General features: G+C 48.1%; 1 protein-coding gene across 1 annotated transcript; it reads right to left on the bottom strand.

The window, feature by feature from the left end:
* Positions 1–1,551: 1,551 nt before the first annotated feature.
* On the bottom strand, positions 1,552–10,430 carry LOC122918683 (histone H3.3A). Its single transcript, XM_044267400.1, has 4 exons — positions 10,340–10,430; positions 8,650–8,800; positions 6,972–7,125; positions 1,552–2,206 (listed from the first exon to the last, which is right to left on the bottom strand). Exons 2-4 carry the CDS (start codon positions 8,775–8,777, stop codon positions 2,078–2,080), a joined length of 411 nt encoding a protein of 136 aa, XP_044123335.1. The 5' UTR covers positions 8,778–8,800; positions 10,340–10,430; the 3' UTR covers positions 1,552–2,077.
* Positions 10,431–25,404: the final 14,974 nt, after the last annotated feature.

Raw genomic sequence — 25,404 nt, forward strand, 5'->3', positions numbered from 1 at the left:
AGAGAAAGACCACAAGTAGGCAGAGAGAGAGGGGGAAGCAGGCTCCCGCTGAGCAGAGAGCCAGATGCAGGGCTCGATCCCAGGACCCTGAGAGCATGACCTGGGCCGAAGGCAGAGGCTTAACCCATTGAGCCACCCAGGAGCCCCATAAGTGCTCCTTGTTTAAAGTGAATTGTTACCATACCCATTTCATGGGGAAACACAAATATATAACAGGTTTTTTAGTTCAGAGTTTTAGAGCAAAATTTAGTACAGATTCTAAGTGAGTTTAAGTCAAAGGATGGCATCCCCCAATTGTAAAGATACTAGCAGCTAACTTCTACCCTATTGGAGACACCCGCTTTCCCTAGTAAGGTTTTCATAAATGGGCCCTATCATCTGTCCCTTTGCACTGCAAAGCCTAACTGGGGAAATTCATGAAAAACTGGCCTTTGGGGTGCAAACTGGCTGGCTCAGTGGAGCACATGACTCTTGGTCTCGGACTTGAGGGTTCACATTACTTAAAAAAACAAAAACCTTTTTGTACCTTGTACTACAATGAGCACTCTGGCCAGTACCCCGAAGTCGTACCAGCACCTGCCTGAAGTTTACACCAAGGATTGCACTAAAAACTACAATCCCATGTCAAGGAGTTAGAAACAGCCTCTAGAACAAATTTTGTAATTCTCTCATAGATTTTTGATGAATATAAAAATGAAGTTACTATAAAAAAAGAGCCCAGGAGCAGGATGAGCAGAAGTTCGATGTTCTACCCTATTGACTGGGAGTTCTCTGCCCATTGATTACCTAATTCGACTTGATTTCTAGAGCAGCTTCATGCACTCAAACGTTACAACTAATGTCAGTCCATTAAGGGATGTTATAGGCTCTGAGAGGCTTATTACCCACATTTCACACTTACCAGTCCAATGCTAAACGAGACAGTACTCATAGTGAACTGCTGCTGATCAGTAACTTCCGGATTAATACACAGCATCTTCAAAGAGCCACATCCCCAATGCACTAATTTTTGAGTTTAAAACTTACTGTTACATTTACATTTAAACTGCCATTGAACATTCAAAGTTTAATAGTGTAGTCATGTTTATAAATGTACCTTCACTAGTTATTTAGATTGGACTATTTCCACAGGATTCTTTTGTTGGCCGGCTAGATTTGGGAATTATGGGTTTAGGAAAGAACATACTGAAAGAGTTGAGATCTGGTTTTCACAAATAGATTTACTCTGCAAATTTTATTTTTCTAAGCTCTTTCTTCTAAGTCCTCTCTGCATCCAACGTGGGGCTCGAACTCACGACCCCAAGATCAAGAGTGCCATGCTCTTCCAACTGAGCCAGCCAGGGGCCCCCAGTCTCTGCCGATTTTGAATCAGGAGGAAAGCCAGGAGCTCCAGGTCCCTTCCCAAGCCCAACTTCTTTCTGCATCTCGCCAATAGCCTTGTCTCAGACAGAAGGTGACAAAACACCTGATGATACTAAACTGACTTCTAATATGGAAATTTCAAGTGGCTTAACTCTACGGCCAAGGTGGATAATAAAGACCAAAAGCAGGTATAGTTTAATGTATTTTAATAGCAAACTTACAGGAACAGCACAGAAGACAGACAACATTAAAAACATGTACTTGCATGTAGGACAACTCAGTTAGAAAAGTATAGCGAATGGATGGATCTACTGTATGATAAAAATGCTACAAACACCATTTAGTTGCCGTCAATAAGAAATTTACTTGTTTTAAAAAAATCCAAATGCTGGCATTGTCCAGAAAAATTTAACAGGTTTATTTATAATTGTTATAAAGTTGAACTGCTGAAACGTGTTCACTGAAACATTTTGACTTGCATTAATGCTTTATATGTCCCCGCATTTATATTAAAAATTCACACACAAATGAAAATGGAAAAACTGCCAATACCTGATTTCTGTCCCCTAGTTTTCCACTTGCAATCATATACTTAGGTACCTTTTGACCCCATGGAAAAAAAATATCTAACATTCAGAACTACCAATAACAGGAAGAAGAGAATTTTTTTTTTTTTTTTTTTTAAAGAATGAAACGTTTTCCATCATGTGGATTCTTAAGCACGTTCTCCACGTATGCGGCGCGCTAGCTGGATGTCTTTTGGCATAATTGTGACACGTTTGGCATGGATAGCACACAGGTTGGTGTCTTCAAAGAGGCCCACCAGATAGGCCTCACTTGCCTCCTGCGAAGGAACGAGAAGAAATTAACACCGTTAGACCAACAGTTAAGATGTGTCTGCATTGGTTAAAATGATGAGGTCTCTGAACCCTCTGAAAACCTTCTTCAGGTGACGTGGCCCGTGTTACTGGTGGCCTGTGTTACTGACGCTTCCATGTAAACAGTCTTGCAGCTCTGTCCTGATGTTGATGAATAGAGAAAAGCTCAAGTTTAGAAATCTTTATCCAATTACACCGAAGTCAAATGATTTGATTACTAAGAAAGTTTAGACTTTTCTAACGTTTAACATGTGATTTCTATAAACTGAAAGGTCTTAAGGAGATCCAACTTAACCCAAGAAATCCCATTTAAACATAAAGATCCTCTCCTTGTCCTTTCAGTGATAAAGGAAATCCTGTATCCAATCCAAAGTAATAGTCCTTCCTCTTCACCAGTGCCCTCCTCATTCTGAACCCCAGCCACTCTCCAGTATCCACCTGAACCCTGCCTTGCCAATTATCCATTATAGCTGACCACTGGCTCCCATACATGGTCCCCATCTACCTTTCCCCTTTTATACCTCAGAGTTTGATCCCATGAGGACTATGGGTCCCAGAACATACTATATCTGTGTCTCGCTGGCAGACTTTGACATGTTTGGCCTAGAAGTGCCCCCTCCCAGGTGTATCTTCCTCTGTGCACCCCAGTCTTGACCCTCTAGTTTTTCCCAGTACACTTAAGGATTCCTCAAAGGCACTCTCTTATCTCTACCAGTGCTCACCGGGTGTGTGCCATAGGAACTGTTCCCAGACATTTGGCATGGGAAGAGGAAAAAGAGGAGCTTCTACCTGTAATTAACTCTTAACTGTTTGTTTACCTTCCAGCTGCATGGAAGGGGAAGCGTCCTTCAGCTGAGGCTGTAATATCTGCTTACTCATTCTGGAACAAGGCCTGTTGTCACCAACCCTAGGCATCAACCCTGCGGTGCTAGTGGACGCCAAGCACGAAATGAGCTTATTTGGCCCTGTCTCCTCCTCCATAGGAAGTTATTTCTCTATTCAAGATTCTCAGGAAAAGGGGTGTCTGGGTAGCTCAGTGGGTTAAACCCTCTGCCTTCCACTCAGGTCATGATCCCAGGGTCCTGGGATCGAGCCCCACATTGTGCTCTCTGCTCAGCAGGGAGCCTGCTTCCCTTCCTTTCTCTCTGCCTACTTGTGATCTCTGTCAAATAAATAAAATCTTGAAAAAAAAAAAAAAAAAAAAAAAAAAAAGGATACTCGGAAAAAAAAACAGGTTTTTAATAGTTCTGATTTTTGTCCTAATAAGAATTTTCCATTGTGGCATCTTGAGGCCATGAAAAACTACAACGACACACACCGACTACTTGAGCAATTGAGGCCTCCTGTGCTACACAATACACAAGCTATGTAGATGGGAACAGCCAGACTGGCTTTTCACAAACATCTGATTTTGCAACGAAACTCCTGAGATTTGTTTTTTTGCTGTTATGCCTTTTTTCTATAAAAATGTTTCATCCAAATTTTACCACCTCTACGTGTTTTTCTACTGCAATTCGTTAAGGAGTTCAAATCTTATCTACCCATTAAAGCCTAGCTCAAGACTTCCGTGAGGGTAGCCATGAACTCCTAATTCCTTGGTACTCCTGGGCCTCGTATACCAGCCACTTTTTTTTTTTTAAGAAGTTTATTTATTTATTTATTTGACAGAGAGAGAGAGAGAGAGAGAGAGATATCACAAGTAGGCAGAGAGACAGGCAGAGAGGGGAAGGGAAGCAGGCTCCCTGCTGAGCAGAAAGCCATGCTGCCAAAGGCAGAGGCTTTAACCCACTTAGCCACCCAGGTGCCCCCACCAGCCATCTTTTAATGTAAGTTACTTAACAATCTCATGATGGTCAACAAATACTTATTTTAAAAAATCCAACCCTAATTAAGTTTTCAACCTTTATGTAATGTAAACATTCCAAAGAATGTGTTAAAAGCCAAAGACCTCATCCGGGGATTCGTTCTTCGGATGTTTTAAGAAACAGGTACAAAGTCTGGAAAACACAGCATCCTACCGACTGCTCTAACAGGTTCACAATGCACGTCAGATACCAGAATGATGTTCCTCAGGAAAGATACCAGTTTAAGTCTGCTCCCCCCAGTATCATTGCACGATGACGCGCATCTGGAATGCTCTCGCAAAATGCAGCACTATGAGGTGCTACATGGACATGCCAGCAACAGGCCCTGCGATTCTGAGAGCACGGCAGAGTGCTAGATCTAGCTGCCCTGCTACTAGTCCAACGAGGCCCACGGCAGCCTGGGGCTCCCACCGCAGTCTTAGCACCTGGCTACTGCTGGTCTTACAGGCCTGGGTCTGCTCAGCTCTGGGCCAAGTACTGCATACTGACAGGGGACTGGACCATGACCTTACTTCCAATTCTGTCACACAGGCCCGAAAGTCTCCTAAACATTAAGGCTGTAATGGGAATTAAAGACTGCCCTGTAAATTTACAGCCCAACAAACACCATTTTTGGATAATGGCAAAAGAAAAAACATCTCGCAATTGCAAGGAAAGGCTCATTTACAGCATCTTGAGTAAAGTCAAGGTTCCTCCACCATTTCAAAACACTGAGATCTGTATTTCTAACACAAGGATACCTTACTCCAAACTCTCAGACGTTAAAGGCAAAAGCTGAACTTTAAGTCCATCAACTCCTGAGTATCTTGCCGCAGAGGCAGACTGATTCCCCCACCCTGCGCCTGCACCACTGCCCCCTCATTTAGCTTTGTCAGGCAAGTTGTCAACTGTGTGATTCTGAAGCCAGAAACACAAACCTCTGGCATTTTGTTTTCACCACTCTCTTCTATTACTTTATTTCCATTAGCAAATTCTTCATCTCCATGTCTTTAAGAAACCTGAAGTGTGGGACGCCTGGGTGGCTCAGTTGGTTAAACAGCTGCCTTCAGCTCAGGTCATGATCCCAGCGTCTTGGGATCAAGTCCCACATCGGGCTCTTTGGTCGGTGGGGAGCCTGCTTCTCCCTCTGCCTTTGCTGCCACTCAGCCTGCCTGTGCTCGCTCGCTCTCTCGCAAATAAATAAATAAAATCTTAAAACAAAAACAAACAGACCCCCCCCCAAAACCTGAAGTATATGTATAATAAACACATGCACAAAAAACTAAAAAGTTCCTCTTTCCAGTAAAGATCTATCTAACTGATAGAGTACCAGAGGCAAACCCCTTAGTCCAGGGATAATGGAGGTTTACACATGAATTAAAAAGACACAGTCTTCTACCCAGATTGTTTAGTCATTTCAATTTACCAGGCACCACCACTGACAGGTAAACTCAGACATGTGGGACTCCCAAGGATAACATGTTCTTGAAGCGGACTCCGGCTAACTAGAAAACAGGACTAGCAACTCTTTATCAAATGCTTGTCACGCTCAGTGATGTCTCCAGTTAAAAACAGAGTGGCTAAAATGTGATTTGCAATTGTAATAATCCATGAGACCTCAAGATAATCAGAATATAAAAACAGAAAAAGAAAATAGTTTTAAGTCACAACACTGGAAGGTTTTAGTAGTTTGAAATGTCAGTAATTTCCATTCATTGAGAATCTAATGGATGCTCACTCCTGGAATCCACCAATCAAACGAAGCCCAGACTAACCATAGAAACAGCTCAACCAATTGCCTTTCGGTAGAGAATCCACCTATCGAATCTTCCTCACATATAAAGCAAAACCTCGGCCCAGCAACAGCAGCCTTGAAAATCCTCCAATGGAGTCCACGTAGATGGTGGACCCTCCCCACCAGAGCTTCTGATCCACGTCTGTGGGGCCTAGCAATTGGCATTTTTAACCACCCCCAACCCCATGCTCTGCTGGAGGTGGCCGTCTTACCACACTTTGAGGTTCACTCATCTAAAGAAGGCCAAACACTATAAAATAGGTTACACTTTCCCAACTGATTTAATTACACCCTTACGCCTAATCAAGTATCTTCCTTGTGGGCATTTCAAGTTTTAATCTTGGCACAAAACACAAGTATTTTAGATACATAACCACCTCTAAAACTCTATTTCTCAGAGTTCTGATCCCCTGGTGCTAATATTAAACTCAACAGCTTCCCATTGAAGTGGAAATCCATAATCCTCTTTAGCTAACTACAAGTCCTGAAATCCCTGTCCCTTAACAGGTACAGCGTCATCTTGAAGCACACCTTTTCTTACTATCAGCCATCTAGTCCTAACTACCCGGTACTGCTTCTACTCAATCCTTGATTCTTTAGTCCGACCTGCTCCCCTGCCCAGACACTCTGTGGTCTCCGCTTGCACCTGCTTCTTCAGAGCCAGTAAGACATTCATTCTCCACCCTTTTGCAGTGGTCACTCTTTAAAGCTGATCAAAGCACAGACCTCTAGTCCGACGTCTTCAGAATGTCCTGAAGCACCCACAGACGAACAGAGTTATTTTCCATTTTCAGCATTGTTCTCGAAGCAACGTTTAAAATTTAAAAATGGTATATAGGCATGCACACTAGGCCGTGGCATCAAATGGGCTCAAATCTGTGACCCAAGTAGGTTCAAATGACATTTCTGTGTTCAAGGTCTGTATATGACCTTGAGCACATAACCTGACATCTCAAGGGTGATGTGAAGGTATCATCCATCTTACAGGCGTGTGACGACAGAATTCCATCAGCACATATGAAGATTCAGAAATGTTCTCGGTACCCAGCAGGGCAAACACCTCTTAAGCACCTTTCCCACCCGCCATTTTACCTGCAAAGCACCAATAGCTGCACTCTGGAAGCGCAGGTCTGTTTTGAAGTCCTGAGCAATTTCTCGCACCAGACGCTGGAAAGGAAGTTTGCGGATCAGAAGTTCAGTGGACTTCTGATAACGTCTAATTTCACGGAGTGCCACAGTACCAGGCCTTCAAACAAAACAATAAAAAATCCTCGTTAATGAAATAGTTACCAACTATACAAAAAACCTAAAAGGATAAGTGGTTAGCTTTAAAGAAATGCAGTCATTTTCCAAAAAATAAACCACCCATTTTCTGTTCTTTAGTTTCTGTGTAAAATCTCACTGATCAATAGGTGATGTAACTCTTCAAGCCTTTAAGAGTAATGACAATACCTTTAAAGCAAAAAGCATGGTAGGAAATAAAGCTTTGCTTGACCTTCCAAAAAAAAGCAAGGTATTAAAGTGGAGTCTTGGCAGGGAGTTTATTCAAGTCCCGTTCATCAACTTCGTCTGTAACACAGATGTGGCAGTAACTTCTGTTATTACTTGGGAGGGTGTTAGGACACTAATAAAAAGTCCCAGTTCAGACTCTTCTCAACTTGGCACAGAACTCCTCCCATCTACACCCTCGATTCTTCTAAAAGACCTACCAACGCCACACAATGAGCCTCATTTAAAATACTTGTCTATTTAAGTTTGATTCCCCAGAGTACGTTTACTTTGACTACTGCTCATCCCTCAGGAATGACTCCATTTGAACATTCACAGCTGTGCAGTACATCTTCACATGGAAGACGTTTTGTTCTTTTACTAAGTAACTGTCGACAAAAAATGTACCTCTAGTCTGACTTACTTCCTTCCATCGAATGAGCTTTTATTTTGGAATAACTATAAAATCATGTGCAGAGGCTAACTACGGACAACTTCTGCCCTCTAATGGCAGATGCCCTTAACAACACTGCTCGGGGTAGTTCAAAACCCACTGTGCTGGGGCACCTGGGTGGCTCAGCGGGTTAAAGTCTCTGCCTTCAGCTCAGGTCATGATCCCAGGGTCCTGGGATCGAGCCCCGCATCGGGCTCTCTGCTCAGCGGGGAGCCTGCTTCCTCCTCTCTCTGCCTGCCTCTCTGCCTACTTGAGATTTCTGTCTGTCAAATGAATAAATAAAATCTTAAAAAAAACAAACAACAACAACAACAAAAAACACCCACTGTGCTAACAGAAGGAAATAAACCAATTCAACTAAATGAGGGGTGACAACTTTACTCAAACAAGACATGCCCCACCTTGGTTACTGGTGAAATAAGTTCTGTATTATGAGAATTAAAATGTGTCATTATACCAAAAGGGACAATGTCTACAGAAATACAGGAATGTATTTTAAAAATACTTTACTCTTTAAAAAATATATATTATTAACATAAGAAACTAAATAAAATGTTACTCTACCCCATAAACGTTATTAGTGATTCAATAAGTTTCCTCTGGGCAGTTTCAAAATGAAACGTTCCAATAAAACCCAACACAAAATTTTATATGTATATGTTTTTCAAGGATTAGTAAATTTTCAAAAGAGGAAAGACACGGGATTCCCTGAAGCAAAAATCCTGCTCATCCTACATCTTTTACGTCTATTATATAAATACTGCTTCTTTGGACAGACTTTGTCCCACTAGTTCCTCTTTTTTTTTTTTTTTTTTTAAAAATAAGTACCTGTAACGATGAGGTTTCTTCACCCCTCCGGTAGAGGGCGCACTCTTGCGAGCGGCTTTTGTAGCCAGTTGCTTCCTTGGAGCTTTACCCCCGGTCGATTTGCGGGCAGTCTGCTTTGTACGAGCCATGGTACAGAAACCTCCTTACTTACCTACCAGCATTAAAAAACAAACATCATGTATGCAGCTACCAAACGTCCAAGTTCTCCTGCCACTACCATCACCGCCCCCCCCAAATCTGGAAATTATTACCGGTACAAACAAAACCCCAAAAAAACAAAACCCCAAAAAACAAAAAACCAACCAACCAAACAAACAAAAAAAACGAACCCCCCCACACAAAAAAACAATGTCCGTAATGTTATATAATTCGAAAGGGTGCTGATTACGTCTACCACCCAAATAGGACTTCTTGAAACAAAACTAGTACTAGACGATTGTTAGCATTAACGCCAATCATCTCTCAAAATGCCAAATCTGAGCGACAAACGGCAAAACAAAAAGACCCCTCACAGCCTCTGCTTCAATTTCTTTAATTAAAGCAGAAATTAGGAATGTCTGTAAACACCCGATGCCCGAACAAGTCAAAACGAAGCCACAAACCACAGAAAGGTCGAGTCAAATTTCAGTATTTTTTTTAAAAAGGGGGGCTTTTAGCCCCCCCGCCCCCCCCGCGGCTGGCCCCCCAGTGCGCCCGGCAGCGCGCAGATCTCCGCAAATACCGGCCAACAGCCCCGGGGTCGCGTCTCTACAGCTCTCGAGGGCCGACAGGGCCGAGAGCGCCCGCGGACGGCCGTCCACAAAGCCCGGTCCCCGCGTCCGGCCCGCGGGGGCTCCGCGTCGACGTCCCCCGAGTGCCCGTGGCGGGGCTGGCAGCAGCGCTCGGGCCCCCGGCTGGGCCACTCGGCCCGCGGAAACTTTCGGGCCCGGCCCCCGGCCCGGCTCCCAGACCCCAGCCAAATGCAAACAATCGCGCCGCCGACCCGCCGCCTCCCCGAACGCCCCACACACCGAAACGCTCCAAAATGCCCCGATCCCCTGCCACGTGCCGCCCTCCAAAATGCAAAAGTTTTTTTGCATTTCAAATGCATCAAGTTTCCGCTTCTCCAAAAAAGGCGAGAAAAATGTCCCTTGGCGAAAAACGCTCCCCCGGCCGTGAAACGGGGAAGAGAGAAACGGGGGAGAAAAATATGGTCGGTGACCAGAGAAGAGAGACAAGATGGTGAAGCTCAGCAACAACTGTGGGGAGGCAGCGAAAAGCGAGTTACCCCGGGGTGGGAAGCGGCGGCGATTTCCAGCCTTTTCCCGCCCGAAAACCGCGGCCCGGGGCCCAGGGGTGGCAGTTAAGGGGCCCGCGCGGGTCGTGGTGAGGGTCTGGGGTCCCGGGAAGGGGCGGCTTGCGGGATTTCGCCGAAGAAAGAGGAGCCCGGGGCGCGAGGAGGAGGGCGAGCGGCTCGGCGCCGCGGCGGCGGCTGCTGTTGGGCTGAGGCGGCGAGAGACGGGGGAGAGCCGCCGCCGCCGCCGCCTCGGGCCGAGGGAAACTCGCTCCTCACCGACGTTTCGGGGCCAAAAAGTTTGCGGGCCGAGCCCGGAGGGGCCGCGGGGCCGTCCCCACAGCGCCGGGGCTCAGCCCCGTGGCGGGCGGCGAGCGGGGCTCGGTCCCGGGAAGGCGGGCGGCCGGGGAAACTTACCCCCCTTCTCCTTCGGCTGGAGCTCGGCGAGCGAGAGGCGGCGCTGGCGTTGGCGAGCGACGGCGGCGCGGCGGCGGCTGCGAACACAATTGAAAGATGGCTGACACCGAGGCTAGCCCCCAACACACGCCGCCCCGCCCCCGCGCCGCGCGCCAGCCAATCACACACAATGGAGGGAAGGCTCGGCCCCGCCCCTGGCCCCCGCTTGCGCCCCGCCTCCGCCCCTCCCCCCGCGCGCCCGTTCGCTGGCGCGCGCTCGCCCCTCCCCCGCGCGCCGCCCGCTCCCTCCCCCCGGCCGCCTCGCGCCGAGTGTGTACAAACACAAAAGACGTGCCGGAGGGCCGCCTGCTCTCGCCTCGACTGTCGGCCGCTCGCTCGGCTGCCCGCGCGCAGCCGGCCCTGCTCCCGCGCCCGGCCGGTCTTCCCCACCCCCCACAATGCCCCCCGCCAGCCCCTCCCCCCCCGCGCACCCACGTCATCCCGCGCCCGGAGCCCGGGGTCGGGGCGCCCAGGGGCGCTGGGGGAGGGGCGGCGGCCCGGGCGCGGCCGGTGAACGCCCGGCCTGCGGGCGGCGGCGGGGGAGGGCAGAGGTGGGGGAGGGGGCGCCCCGAGCGGCGACGGGGCGGAGGCCGGGGGCGTCCCCCGGGGACGCAGCCCGCAGGGGTTCCGGAGCTGGCCCGGCCCGCCCGCTCGCGCGCAACTTTCCCCGCAGGTGGCGGCGCGGGGCCGGACGCCTGACGCAAGATGGCTGTGCTCGGCGAGCCTGACAACAATGCTCGGCCGTCGCCTGCCGCCTGGGCCTCCGCCGCGCCGTGCGCCGGAACCGCCAGAGCTGGCGAGCTGGTGGCCGCGGTCCCCGCGAAGTCCCCGGGCGCCCGGCGGCGGGGCGGGGACACGGTCTGGGGCCGGCAGCCTTGAGTCGTGTTCCGTTCTCGCGCTCGGGGCTCCCATCACCCCCACGGTGCGTGCCCCGTACTTGGGAACCTGGGCCGGCCCCGGACGGTCCCGCAGCGGTGCGCGGCCTTCCAGGGAGCGAGCTCCGCTGCCAACCCGCGCACGGCGAATGGCGTTCGCTGCTGGGTGCATCTCGCTCGCGAACGGGGGCCTGAGACGGGTGGGGCCCTCGAGTGTCGGGGCGGAAAGAGAGCCGTCCAAGGTCACTTAAGGGAGCTGCAGAAAACTCCAGGCCTCCGTGTCCATATTAGTTAGTGTTAAGTGTTCGGGGTTGTCGTGCAGAACGCCGGCAGGCAAGCCTCTCCGGAAAGCTCGCATGCAAAGAAGCCTAGCTGAGCGGTTCGCGAGGAAGAGTTCCTGCCATTTGGATCAAGGAGAGTTTAATTTCCCTCCGTTGTTTTGCTTTGTTTTGTTTTCAGGAAACCAAAATATTTGTTGTTGGGTTTATTCAGGAAAGCTGTTCTACATCCATTAAATTCATTATATTTTCAAGAAATGTAAAGTGACATCGGTAATGTTCCCTCTGTGTGCTATATTTTTCCATAGTTTCTGTTTCTTGTCTTGAAACATTTCTAAGGAAGGGAAACACTATTGTCGGTGAAATAGTTCTGCCCTTGGATTATCTGAACCAACTCGGCTGTCCATCTATAAAATAGAAGTATTATTTATCCCTGTGAAGACAGGTCACAAGTTCATTCTCATTGTAGGATAGAATCCGTAAGCATCTGCGTGGGTGTCTGGTTACTTACCTGCTGGATTCAGGAAATCTTCTCACTGAGAGGATATTTACTGAGTGACAGCTGTGTGATAGACACAATTCTGGGTGCTGGGATTATAACAGTGAACAACACAACAGCCCTGTCCTCATGGGGCTTATGCTTTGCCTTGCACAGGGAAGTGGCACTTGGAGGAGGGACAAGAAGGAAGTCCTCTGGAGCCCCAACAATGACAGAAAGCTGTATCCCGGAGAGGAGGGCTCTCAGGGCCCAAACGGGATGCTTAAGGAGCGCTAGGCTCAGTCCAGAACTGGCTCTACTTCTAAAACTCTTGGACTAATCACAGCCTCAAAATGTAGAGTTAAAAAAGTGTGTGGGGCGGGTGGAGGAAGGGAGCAAAAGCTTTTAAGTTAAAACACTTTCCCTAGAATAGAATGCTTATAGCCACTAATTTAGACTTGTTTATAAGTAAAAGTTAAAAAAAAAAAAAAGAATGGGAAGGATTTTAAAAGCACCACTATTAATATCTGCTTGGCTCCTGAGGCAGTCAGATGCTGGAGCTGAGTGGCTGTTTCTGGCTACTCCATTGCCATTCCCGTGCACACCTTCCTATCACTATTTCTCCAACACCTTGATTTAAATGATCATATTTATTTACATGTTTATTGCCTGTCTCTTCCCCCAAAGAATTTGAAGTCTAGGACTGCTGTGGCCTTGTCTGTTTCCCTGGGTTTGTCTATTTCCTCCTAGGGTCTAGCACCATCACCCCACTGCATGCCACACCCCACTTTGGGGCCTTTTCTAATTTGCTCTCTCTCCCCTCCAGGCAATCAGTAGGAGTCAGGGCTCTGGAAGCTGTCAAAGATACAACAGAAGTAGAAAGAATAGTGTAATGAACCCCTATCGACCCATCACCCAGCTTTGAAAAGGAGCTCTTCGTGACCAGTCTTGTGCCACATCTACTCACTTCCCCTGCCTCTCCCACTTGAATTATTTTGAACCTAATCCCAGACTTTCTACATCACTTCATGGATAGATATTTCCGTATGTATGGTAAGAGCCAAATACATGGTTGATAGGCCTATTAAATCTCTCTAGAGAGTCTCTCTGTTTTGTACTTCATTGAAAAATCTGTCCCGGGGCTTTGGAACCCAGTCCTCTGCCCAAAACTGATTCCATCCGGTCTCACCCAGTGAACAGCCTTGTGATTTACTCCACTGCTCACACCAGAAAGGCTGGGCATCCTTCTCAAGCTTCCCTTTCTCCCTTCCATGGTCCTGTGGTCCTTCCTCTGAAAAGCTCCTTGGGACGACCTCATTTACTCGTTCCTCCCCTGACAATCCTGTCCTGTGTGATCTCTCTCCACGGTCCTGTCTCTGTCCCCTATCCTCTACTGCAGCAGAGAGTTACATCAAAAAGTAGTGGGGACTTGGAGTCTTTGATTAAAAATTTCTTTATACATCTTTATATATTCCATAATCACTACAAGAAAATATTCTGTTTCAAGGAAGATACTAAACTAGTGTAAAACTCCCAAATAGAATGTTTTCAAAGGTTTTATTGGACACGCCGAGGTCATGTCTGTAAACAGAATGTTTCTGAAAGTTTTATACCTGAAATGGTCCTAGTCCATTCCTAATCACAATTTTATTTTTTTTTAAGATTTTATTTATTTATTTGAGAGAGAGAGATCACAAGTAGGCAGAGAGGCAGGCAGAGAGAGAGGAAGGGAAACAGGCTCTCTGCTCAGCAGGGAGCCCGATGCGGGACTTGATCCCAGGTCCCCGGGATCACAACCCGAGCCAAAGGCAGTGGCCCAACCCACTGAGCCACCCAGGCACCCTAATCACAACTTTATAATGAAAATCTCTTAAATTCCCGGTGATCTCATCCTTGAGAAACTTTGTTCACACAAATAGGTGCTAGAAAAGGCAAGATACTGTTGTCAGTACTTCAGACAAGTATACCCATTGAGGTTAGGTATTTAAAATTCATCCCTTTTGAGGGGTGCCTAGGTGGCTTAATCATAAGCTTCTGCCTTTGACTTGGGTCATGATCCTGGGGTCCTGGGATCGAGACCCGCATTGGGCTCCCTGCTTGATGGGAAGCCTGCTTCTCCCTCTCCTACTCCCCCTACTTGTGTTCTCTCTCTCACTGCGTCTCTCTCTCAAATAAATAAATAAATAAATAAAAATCTTTAAAATTCTTCCCTTTCGATCATCAACAAATGTAAGCTTGCTCGCTCTTGGTGAGTGGATTTTTAATCCAAGGGTGCTTTTGAAAGGTCACGTATTTAAAAATAATTATGTCGCTCAAATTTGTAAAATGCACATGTGCTGCTGAGCAGTTTCCCTGGGTCTCCACCAAAGTAGGGGTACACTGGAGTGGAGACAAGTACCCTATAGGAAGACAGAAATGCAGGTCGGTGCCAGGTGCCCTGTTTAGCCTCCTTGGCCCCAATCCTGACCGGCTGCGTTTTGGGCTGCACCAGTCCTCCTGGGCACCTGCATGGGTATCCCTCAGTGTCCTTGTCCATGGTGGGTACTGTTCCCTGATTTCCAGGACTGAAGCAGGGATCCAGGGGCTGGAGTGCCTCCTTGGCTGTGCTCACAGTGTGTGCGTCTCACATAGAGCAGTGAGTGGGGGCACCCTGCGGCCATGGGGCATGGGTGACACTGCTCAGGCTGCCCTCCAAGGAGACCCAGATAGGGCTGCCCACAACCAGGGGTCCTAGCACCCAGAGGGAGGGACAAACATGTGCCACTGCAGGGATCTACCTCCTGCCTGCCCACACCCAGAGCCCATCAGGACGACCACAGAGCTGCTCTGAGGTCTCAGTTGCAATGTCACTCCCCAGAGAGTCACCCCAAGTCCCTATCTACCCTGTCCTTACCGTCCATATGGTACTCGGTCTCCTTTCCAGGCTTACTTTCTCCACATCAACTCTCTGTAGCTGGCTTTTGTTGATGTGTTTCTCGATCCTTTAGTACCCCATTCTGTCTCCATCAACTTGCATACTACTGGGCCTGGGGCCGGACATGTAATAAATATTGGATGGAGGAATATACAAAAAGCAACCCTATTTTACAGAGTTTGACAAGAGTACTTGGTTTTGTACGTCTCGGAGTTAATGAGCTAGATAACCTACATTGCCTCGTATTCTACTCGGTAGAAGGAAGATGACAAATATTTTTCTCATGGTGAAGTTGTGAGGATGAGGCATGCCCATTTGACCAGGGGCTGTCCCTCTTCAGGTTTTATTAATTTTTTAAAAAAGATTTTTATTTATGTATTTGACACAGAGAGACACAGTGTGAGAGGAACACAAGCAGGGGGAGTGGGAGAGGGAGAAGCAGGCTTCCTGCTGAGCAGGAAGTGCCCCTCCTCCCTTTCTTTTATTTTTATTTTTATTTATTATTATTATTTTTAAAATAATTTATTTATTTGACAGAGAATGAGAGAAGGAGAGAGAGCACAAGCAAGGGGAGCAGCAGAGGGAGAGGAGGAAGCAGGCTCCCCCTCAGCTGGGAGCCCAATGCGGGATGCGGGACTCGATCCCAGGACCCTGAGATCATGACCTGAACTGAAGGCAGAGGCTTAACCCACTGAGCCACCCAGGTGCCCCTCCCTTTCTTTTAAAGATTTTATTTATTTATTTGAGAGAGAGGCAGAGGGAGAGGGAGACAATCCCAAGCAGACACCTTGCAGAGCTCGGAACCCGACATGGGACTCAATCTTACCACCCTGAGATCATGACCTAAGCCGAAATCAAGAGTTGGACGCTTAACCAACTGAGCTACCCAGGCAGCCCTGGGATTGCTTTTCAATAGTCCAAGCAATAATGCAAGCAATAATGTACTCCTTCTTCTAGTAACAAAAAAGAGCAAATCCTCTCTTATATTACCCTTCTCACTCTTAGCACTCGCAAGAATACTTGGGATACCAGACCAGTGAACTTACCCCAATTACATTAAAGACCTTTTAAAAAAGATTTTATTTATTTATGACAGAGAGAGAGTGAGAGAGGGAACACAAGCCATGGGGGAGCTGGCCGAGTAGGGAGCCGGATGTGGGACTCGATCCCAGGACCCTAGGACCATGATCTGAGCTGAAGGCAGATGCTTCACAGACTGAGCCACCCAGGCACCCCCTACCCCAATTTTTTCTTTTTGGTAGACTATTCTTTCCCAATTATGTTAAGAATTTTAATGGTAGAGGAGTGCCTGGCTGGCTCCATTGGAAGAGCGTGTGACTCTTGATCTCGGGGTTGTGAGTTTGAGCCCCACATTGTGTGTAGAGATTACTTAAATCAATAAAACTTAAGAATTTTTTTAAAGCCCCAAAGTGGGGCTCAAACTTGGGACCCTGAGATCAAGACCTGCGCTGAGACCCAGAGTCAAACACTTCACTGACTGAGCCATCCAGGCGCCCCTCGCTGTATTCATTCTTACATGCAAACTGTGACCTCTTGGGAGGCACGAAGGTCCAGATTACCTTTGGGGGTATGTCATGCTTTATTTGGGTTCAGTCCCCTGCCAGGTAGCAAACCAAGGTCCCCCCAGGGCAGAGTCTGGGTCCAGTACTTCTACAAGAGGTTTAGGGAAAAAGTTTAAGGAAACAGTAGCCACGTTACTAGAAGCCGCACAATGTTCCTCAGTGAACAGGATCAGGAGGGAAGAAGATCTTTTTGTGCTAAGCCCGTGGGAGTGTTAGCATCTCATTGGGACACACACAGAGACTGAGTCTCCCTGGGTGATTCTTTGGCCTTCGAGCACAGTCCTTCCCTGGATATTCCCGCTCACTCATCACGGACACTCCACTAGCACTCAGAATCAACAGGAAAAGCCCCTTATTTTTTCAGGGACAGGGAGCATTTGGGAAGGGATGATGCCTATACTTTCTCCAGAACACTTTTAAATTTTATTACGATTTCAGTTTTCTTCTTATCAGAAAGAAGGAGACAATTACAGTAACTACTTCCAATACTTGGAGTTTGTGTTTTCAGAGATTCTGACTTCTTTCCAGTATATGATATTCATTTGTCAACAAGCATAAACATGATACTCATATGCCCACTTCATTCTGGGTGTTTTCTACAATATAAAATATTGTAGAATTCATGTAGGAATTTATGTGAGCCTTGAGGGATGAGTGGAAGGGTGTTCCAGGAGGAGGGAACAGCATGGACAAAGGCATGGAGGCAAGCATTTTCATAAAAGCAGGGCTCATCCATGAAGGCAGGAACCTCCAGATTGGGGGTAAGGGTCACCAGGCTTCGGTTCCAGACGGCCTGGCTTGTCAGGCTGGCAATGGCCTGGGGCAAGGGTCAGGAGGGAAGAAACACCATCAGACTGCCTTGTAGGGGCCTCCTGTTGGCAGCAGGGTGGGCAGCAGGTTTGAGAGGGCTTGAGACCCAAGGCATAGACTGCGACGACGTGCGTGCCCCTTGAGGACATCGCTTGAGGTGAAATGAGTCTGAGGAAGACAAACAATACGTGATCTCACTTATACGTGGAATCTGAAACAAGAACCAAACTCAAAGATACGGAGAAGGGGTGTGTGTTTGCCAGAGACGGGGGCGGGGTGGGTGGAAGGGGTCAAAAGGGACAAACTTCCAGTTGTAGAATAAATAGATCAAGGAAACAGCACGGAGACACGGTTGATAATATTGCACCACACATTCGAAAGTGGCTAAGACAGTGAGTCTTAAAAAGTTCTCATCAGGGCGCCTGGGTGGCTCAGTGGGTTAAGCCGCTGCCTTTGGCTCAGGTCATGATCTCAGGGTCCTGGGATCGAGCCCCGCATCGGGCTCTCTGCTCAGCAGGGAGCCTGCTTCCTCCTCTCTCCCTGCCTGCCTCTCTGCCTGCTTGTGCTCTCTCTCTGTCAAATAAATAAATAAAATCTTTAAAAAAAAAAAAAGTTCTCATCACGAGGAAAAAGGTTTTGTGATGATGCGTGCCAGATGCTCACTAAAATCCTGGGGATCGTTCCGCCTGACCTATTTGTACACCTGAAACCAACATAATGTTACCTGTCAATTATTCCTTCATTAAACAAAAAAAGGAAATATTTAGTCCCATTCAGCAAGTATAATTGCGTATTTACTAAGTGCCAGACACTTAATAAGAAAACATGAAAAACTGAAGGCGAAGAGACTCGTGGAGAGACCTCAGAAATGTGTCTTTTTTACACTTAAGGACACAGTTGATTTTATCCTCCCGATTAATCCAAGAGGATGTAGCTCTTCAGCAAAGATAGTTTAAGAATTTGATTATATTGGGGTGCCTGTCAGTGAAGGGTGTGACTCTTGGTCTCGGGTTTGTGGATTTGAGCCCCACGTTGGGTGTAGAGATGACTTAAAAATAAAATCTTTGGGGTGCCTGGGTGGCTCAGTGGGTTAAGACTGCCTTCGGCTCAGGTCATGATATCAGGGTCCTGGTATCGAGCTCAGTATCAGGCTCTCTGCTCAGCGGGGAGCCTGCTTCCCCCTCTCTCTCTGTCTACCTCTCTGCCTACTTGTGAGCTCTGTCAAATAAATAAATAAAATCTTAAAAAAAATAAATAATGTTTTTTTTTTTTTTGGTAAAGATTTTATTTGGGGCTCCTGGGTGGTTCAGTTGGTGAAGCGTCTGCTGTGGGGTCACGTCATGATCTCAGGGTCCTGGGATTAAGTCCCCCCCCGCCCCCCGGTCAGGCTCCCTGCTTAGCAGGGAGTTTGCTTCTCCTTTTCCCTCTCCCTCTGTGTGTTCGCTTGCTCTCCCCCCACAAATAAATACATATTATTTATTTGAGCGAGAGAGAAAACCTGAGCCAGGAGGATAGGGAGAAGCAGACTCCCCACTGAGCAGGGAGCCCAATGTGGGGCTCAATCCCAGGACCCCAGGATCATGACCTGAGCCAAAGGCAGGCATTTCTCCAACTGAGCCACCCAGGTGCCCCTGGTCTGAGCCTCTTAATGGACAAAAGCACTTGAAGGATCTGTCTCTGTATGGGACCCGTGAGTGTTACTGTCTGCCTCCCCTCGTGGACGAGTAGCTGGCTGGTTTGTGTGTCTGGCCAGTGTTCATGACCGCGTTAGAAAATGAGAGTCATCCCCATGTAATGCACTTAGGCGCACCGTTGAAAAGAGTCATGTGGGCCAACAGTGCTTTCCAAGGGATTCACAGAGAGAGCAGACCTTTCCTATGAGGCAGCGTGCCTGGAGCTGTTTGGAGTTTGGCCTCAGACTCAGATCTGCCAAAAGCCTTTTCTTCTGGAAAAGCTACCCGGGTCGTGATGGCCGTATGCCCATTTCTTTGCCTGCCGCCCTTTGTTTGCTGGCGGCCTCACATGCAGCCTGGGAATTGTGGTTTGGAGCATCGTTCGAGGGCTTGCTTTTACTTTTGTATTTTTCCTGCTCACCTGGCTTAAAGGACACCCCTGGTGGGTTCACCGTCTTTGGCACGTCACATGTTTATTGTCCATTTTGTACCTATCCCTTCCCTTCTAAAACAGGGTTCAGTGGACGTGCCGTGAGGATCCTCTTGAAACTTCATCCTGACCCGTGGGTTTGTGGGGGAGGGAAGGCGTGGAACAGACACCACAGACATTGCCTGATGCTTGTTCATATAGCTCTTCTGGAAAGCAGTGTGTGATACACATCAAAAGTCATAAACATATTCATGCTCTGACCTTATAATTCTGCTTGTAGAATGGAGGACAAGCTTAAAATATAGAAAATGTGGGGTGCCTGGGTGGCTCAGTGGGTTAAGCCTCTGCCTTAGGATCGGGTCATGATCTCAGGGTCCTGGGATCAAGCCCCGCATGGGGCTCTCTTCTCAGCAGGGAACCTGTTTCCCTCTCTCTCTCTCTGCCTGCCTCTCTGCCTACTTGTGATCTGTCTCCCTCTGCCAAATAAATAAATAAAATCTTTTTAAAAATAAAATAAAATATAGAAAATGTGTGTACCATGCTATTCGCCGATGAATTAATACCATTATATTATACCATAATACCATTATAAACAAATAAAAATATGATTAATGTATTTCAGGGACCTCCTGAATAAAATATTATCCGTCCACTAAAATGCCTTCTTTAAAAATGTTTAGGGGGCTCCTGGGTGGCTCAGTCAGTTGAGCGCCTGATTGATTTCAGCGCGGGTCCTGATCTCAGCGTCAAGAGATCAAGCCCCGCGTCAGGCTCAGCGCTCTGTGTGGAGTCTTCCTGAGATTCTCTCTCTCCCTTCCTCTGCTCCCCCAAAACTTGTGCACACATGGGTGCACTCTCTCATTCTCAAATAAATAAATGAATAAATAAACAAAGTAAGTAATGTGGTGGGAGAAAGTAGGATGTAAAATTGCGTACTTGTTTTTGGTAGCAGGCTGGGAAGATAGTATCCTTAGGGACACCTGGGTGGCTCAGTGGGTTGAGCCGCTGCCTTCGGCTCAGGTCATGATCTCAGGGTCCTAGGATCGAGTCCCGCATCGGGCTCTCTGCTCAGCAGGGAGCCTGCTTCCTCCTCTCTCTCTCTGCCTGCCTATCTGCCTACTTGTGATCTCTCTCTGTCAAATAAATAAATAAAATCTTTAAAAAAAAAAAAAAAAAAAAAAAAGATAGTATCCTTAGTAGATACCCATACACCGGGACGCTGGTACCATGGGCAGGATGTTTTTCTTCGGTTAATAATACGATTGTATTATTTTTACAGTAGAAAGATTTGTAATAAGAAAGATTCTGGCAAGTTCAATTGGAACCAGATGATAGTGTGACAAGAATTTTCAGAAGAGACACCACCAGGACATGTGGCCCGACTTTGGTCTAGGGTTGGGGGGAGGGGAGGGCGGGAAAGAGAGAGGGGCAGGGGAGGGGCTAAAGAGGGACAGAGGAGGGAAGAGGGGGTACCTGGATTGGAGACTGGAATTCTTTTTTCCAGATCCAGGACACATCCATGCATGCACGCTGGCAGGGATGGCTGTGGCCAAAAGTGAATGTGTTGAATGGCTGTGCTTGAGGGAGAATCTCCAGACATCCGGACACGGCTGTCAGTGACTCATGGCCTCCTAGGGCGCTGCAGTCCTAGGGCAGGGCTGGCTGTCAGGGGACCAGATAAAATCGATGCCCTCCTGTGGCTCAAACAGTGAGACTTCGTAGCCATTGTTCCAGCCGGGAAACCTCCCTGTGGGTCGCGTCATCTTTTGGCACAAAGGCAAGTCCGACGGTCCAGACCAACGTTTGCACCATACAAAGGCTGCCAACCTCTTAGCCACCATGTAGAAGCTTTCCGGTGGAGTTCAGGTGACCACCTTCTGTCACTTCGTCTGTCCTGGGAGAAGTGCCTTCCTCCCAGGCCTGGCACTCAGCAGCACATGCCAGGATAGAGGGCTGGACAGGAAACCAGACGCTCCTTCCCATTCTTGTTTTCTGGTCTGCACTCCACCCCCCCATTCCGTAAACTCCAAATTCAGTTTTATTAAAAAGGTATTGCTGGTCTCCTGAAGATTCATCTGGTCCTTTGTTCATTTATTAAAGGATTCATTCAAACAGGTATAATTTATTGCACACTGGAATTAAAATTGCACAGAAAGCCATCCGTTCCCCAACCCCCCTGACCCTGCCTGGTTATAGGCTAAGTTGAAGTCACAGATATTGCTAGGGAAGGGGAGTCCGTTTGTTCAGGACCTGGGGGTCTGTGAGATGGGCCCCACCTGTCTCCGGGGAACAGTACAGATGGCAGGAGGGGAGGAGCCTGGAGAGGGGCTTAGGGGTGTGCCCCAGGGAGCCCTTGGTAGGACTGGCAACCCCCTGGTATGCTGTCAGCTGGAAACTTGGAGGGACATGCAGAAAGGGGAGTGAGGACATACTGAGGACAAACGTCACGTACTAGACAATTTTGCATTCGGTCCCCCTTTGGGGGGCTCTGCTGTTCCAGAATGTTCACCTGCCTAGGAGGCTCCCTGGGGATTTACTGAGCCAATTTCTATAATGCCTGGGATTAGATGCATCACCAGAGTCAGTCTGAGTGAATTCCCAAGTGCTGGACCTGGAAACGAAATTCTCCGGACTGGGCACACACTGCCGATGGCTTCTGTCCTTGCCAGAGCCCTGCAGTGAGACAGCATGTGAGGACTTGGTCTGGGGATGGGGGTGGGGTGGGGTTCTAGCCTTGTGTTCTGTCCATGCCAGGATTTCTGGAGAGTACCAAGCATGACTCTTCTTGGCCTAGGAGGTGGGCAGGCGAGGGGGAGGCACTCCTAGGTTCTCCTCTGTGGGCAGTAACCCCGAGGTTCCCCCAATCTGGCCAAGTGGACTGGGCAGAAGGGGCCTGGCCAGGCCTGGGAAAGTCATTCTTCTTTTGCTTTCCCGCATAGCAAGCCCTGAACATCTTCCAGGGGACTACATTGGGGAATTACACTCAAGGGTGACTGAAGTCACTCAGCTTCCAAAGTCAGACTGGTCTGGAAGGGAAAAGTGACATCTTCAGGGCACTGTCCCCAGGCCTCTCCCGTGTCTCGAGGCAGAGTGGCTGGGGCAGGGGGAGCGTGCTCACAGGGTGCTGCTGCCCCTCCTATAAGTGTGCTGGGAAGAGCCAGCCTGGCTTGGAGGGCCTGGGGCCCAAGTGGTTAGAGGGACTGAAGCTCTATCCCTTCCAGAAGTGAATATCTGGAACTCAGCCCCTCTTACTCCAAAAAAATTTTTTAATGAAAATTGAGATTATAAAAGATTCCCACAGGGGCACCTGGGTGGCTCAGTGGGTTAAGCCTCTGCCTTCAGCTCAGGTCATGATCTCAGGGTCCTAGGATCAAGCCCCTCGACGGGTTCTCTGCTCAACAGGGAGCCTGATTCCCCCCTCTCTGTCTGCCTCTCTGCCTACTCGTGATCTCTTTCTCTGTCAAGTAAATAAATAAAATCTTAAAAAAAAAAAAAGATTCTCTCTCCCTGCAGCAGCTCTTTCTATCTATGGGTCCTATCACTGTGCTTTAATAAAATCACCTTTAAAAAAATAAAATAAAACATTCCCACATTACAACACATTTTGAAAAAACAGAGATCAGATGGAAACAAATCCACCCATAATTCCATCAACCTATGACAATTACTCTTCTTTTTCCTGAAAGTTTGAGTTATTAATTCAGAGTGGGGCTGTGGTGAGTACATAGAGCCAACATGGCAGGATCCACAAAGTCTTAGTTACAAAAAGAAAGAAAGAAAGAAAAAAAAAGAACAAAAGAAAGAAAGACTGCTGGGGCACCTGGGTGGCTCAGTTGTTAAGCGTCTGCCTTCACCTCAGGTCAGGTCATGATCTCAGGGTCCTGGGATGGAGTCCCGCATCAGCCTTCCTGCATGGTGGGGCGTCGGCTTCTCCCTCTCCCACTCCCTCCCGCTTCTGTTTAAATAAATCTTAAAAGGAAAGGAAAGGAAAGGGACTTGACTGCCATTCCTGAGCCCGCTGAGATGGGCACAGAAAGTCCTTGAGAGCCGGCTTCATCGGAACTTCCTCTGGCCAGAGTCAAGTCATCTGGGAACCTTCGATCTGGTGAGCCTGCAAACCAGAGACTCCGCTGGGGTGTGCGAGGGTGCTGGGTGCAGGACTGACTTCCTTTCCCAGGTGTCCTTTGGCCTTTCCTTGGGGTTAATTTAATGTTCCCTGATTTTTGCCAAGATAATTGTCACTGGGAAGAAGAGGGCAGTTGGGCCAAGCATCAGACTGTAGCTTGAAAGCGGGCATATCTAGGAGTGGAAAGCTGGAAAGCTAAGGCAGACAGTGGGGGAAACGCGGCAGACCAGGGGGTAAATGATAAGGAATTACTGCTGACCTCACCAGGAGCAAGAATGGTGTTGGAATTATGCAGAAGGTTGTTCTTATCCCTGTGTGGAGAGAGAGGGAGGGGAAGGGAGGAGAAAGGAGGAAGGACGGCAGATATAGCAAAGGTGCATCGTTAAATCTGGGTGTAATGGACAGAACTATCGTACTATTCTTACAACTTTTCTGTATGTTTGAATTTTTCATTAAAATGTTAGGGGAGGGGACGCCTGGATGGCTCAGTTGGTTGAGCGTCTGCCTTCTGCTCAGCTCATGATCTCAGGGCTCTGGGATTGAGTCCCACATCGGGCTCCCTGCTCAGCAGGGAGTCTGCTTCCCTCTCTGCCTCTGCCTCCTCCCCATCCCCCACTTGTGCTCTGTTTCTGTCTCTTTTTCTCAAATACATGAATAAAATATTTAATATATATATGTATATTTATGTGTGTGTGTATATATAATGTTAGGGGAGGAGGGGCCCTGGGTGGCTCAGTCAGTTGAGCATCTGACTCTTCACTTGATCTTAGCCAAAAGGCCGAGAAGCGATGAGCATCTGACTCTTGATTTCAGCTCAGGTCATGATCTTGGGTGGTGGGATCCAGCCCCATGTTGCACTCCACGCCATTGTGGACTCTGCTTGAGATTCTCTCTCTTTCTCTCTCTCTCAAATAAATTAATAATTTTTTTTAAAGATTTTATTTATTTGACAGAGAGAAACACAGCAAGAAAGGGAACACAAGCAGGGGGAGTGGGAGAGGGAGAAGCAGGCTTCCTGCGGAACAGGTAGCCCAATGTGGGGCTCGATCCCAGAAACCTGGGAACATGACCTGAGCTGAAGGCAGACACTTAAAGACTGAGCCACCCAGATTCCCCTAAATAAATGAATCTTAAAAAAATATTAGGGGAGGGGAAGAAAACAGAAAAAAAAAATCCAGGACGCGAGAGGCACCAGATTCAGAACAATGAGATCATTTTGAGACAGAGGTGGGAAGAAAGGGGAAAACTGGGGAAATGTCAGCAGCGGTCTGAGACCTGGCAGAAAGGGGAAGCTTAGGCCACCATCTCCATCCTTCATTCACTTCCTCCATGGCCAGAGGAAGCTCTGATGAAGCATGAAAAGGGTCCCCCAAATTACCCCTGATTTCTGTTTTTACGTTGATAGGGCGACAGGAGATCAGAAGGGCAAAGTGAGTCTGCAGGGATAGTAACAGGGTCGTGAGCTTGCAGAGGTGGGAGGCCACCCTGCCCGCTGCCAGGGCACCAGAGCTGGGAGTCCAGCCCCCTGCTCCCCAAACCCCAAGCTACTCTGTGAATTGGCTGCCGGCATTTGGTAGGTGAGGAGAGAAAATGAAGCAGGTGACTCTGGTCAAGACAGAGACACAAAGCAGCCAGGAGAGAGGCGGGGCCCTGTTCCCTGCTCTTGAATCTGAGACCTGAGATTGCCGGCTGTGTCCCCCAACAGGGCCTGCCTTCCCCACCTCCTCAAACCCTGCTGGCTCCAGTGGGTACCTATTTCTTGCAGCTCCAATCACCTGGCCTGGAGCAGCGTCTTGTACTTACTGTGGGGCTCTCCTGCCACCCCCTTCCCTGGGCAGCCAGAATATGGACCCCCCCAC

The sequence above is a fragment of the Neovison vison genome, chromosome 10 (assembly GCF_020171115.1).
Source record: "Neovison vison isolate M4711 chromosome 10, ASM_NN_V1, whole genome shotgun sequence".
NCBI lineage: Eukaryota > Metazoa > Chordata > Mammalia > Carnivora > Mustelidae > Neogale > Neogale vison.

What these genes read in the sequence shown, in the direction of transcription:
- LOC122918683 (XM_044267400.1), bottom strand. Translation starts at nt 8,777, where the DNA reads ATGGCTCGTACAAAGCAGACTGCCCGCAAATCGACCGGGGGTAAAGCT. An exon ending in AAGAAACCTCATCGTTACAG is followed by an intron (nt 7,126 to 8,649) that starts GTACTTATTTTT and finishes TTTTGTTTGAAG; the next exon opens with GCCTGGTACTGTGGCACTCC. An exon ending in CAGCTATTGGTGCTTTGCAG is followed by an intron (nt 2,207 to 6,971) that starts GTAAAATGGCGG and finishes GTTCCTTCGCAG; the next exon opens with GAGGCAAGTGAGGCCTATCT.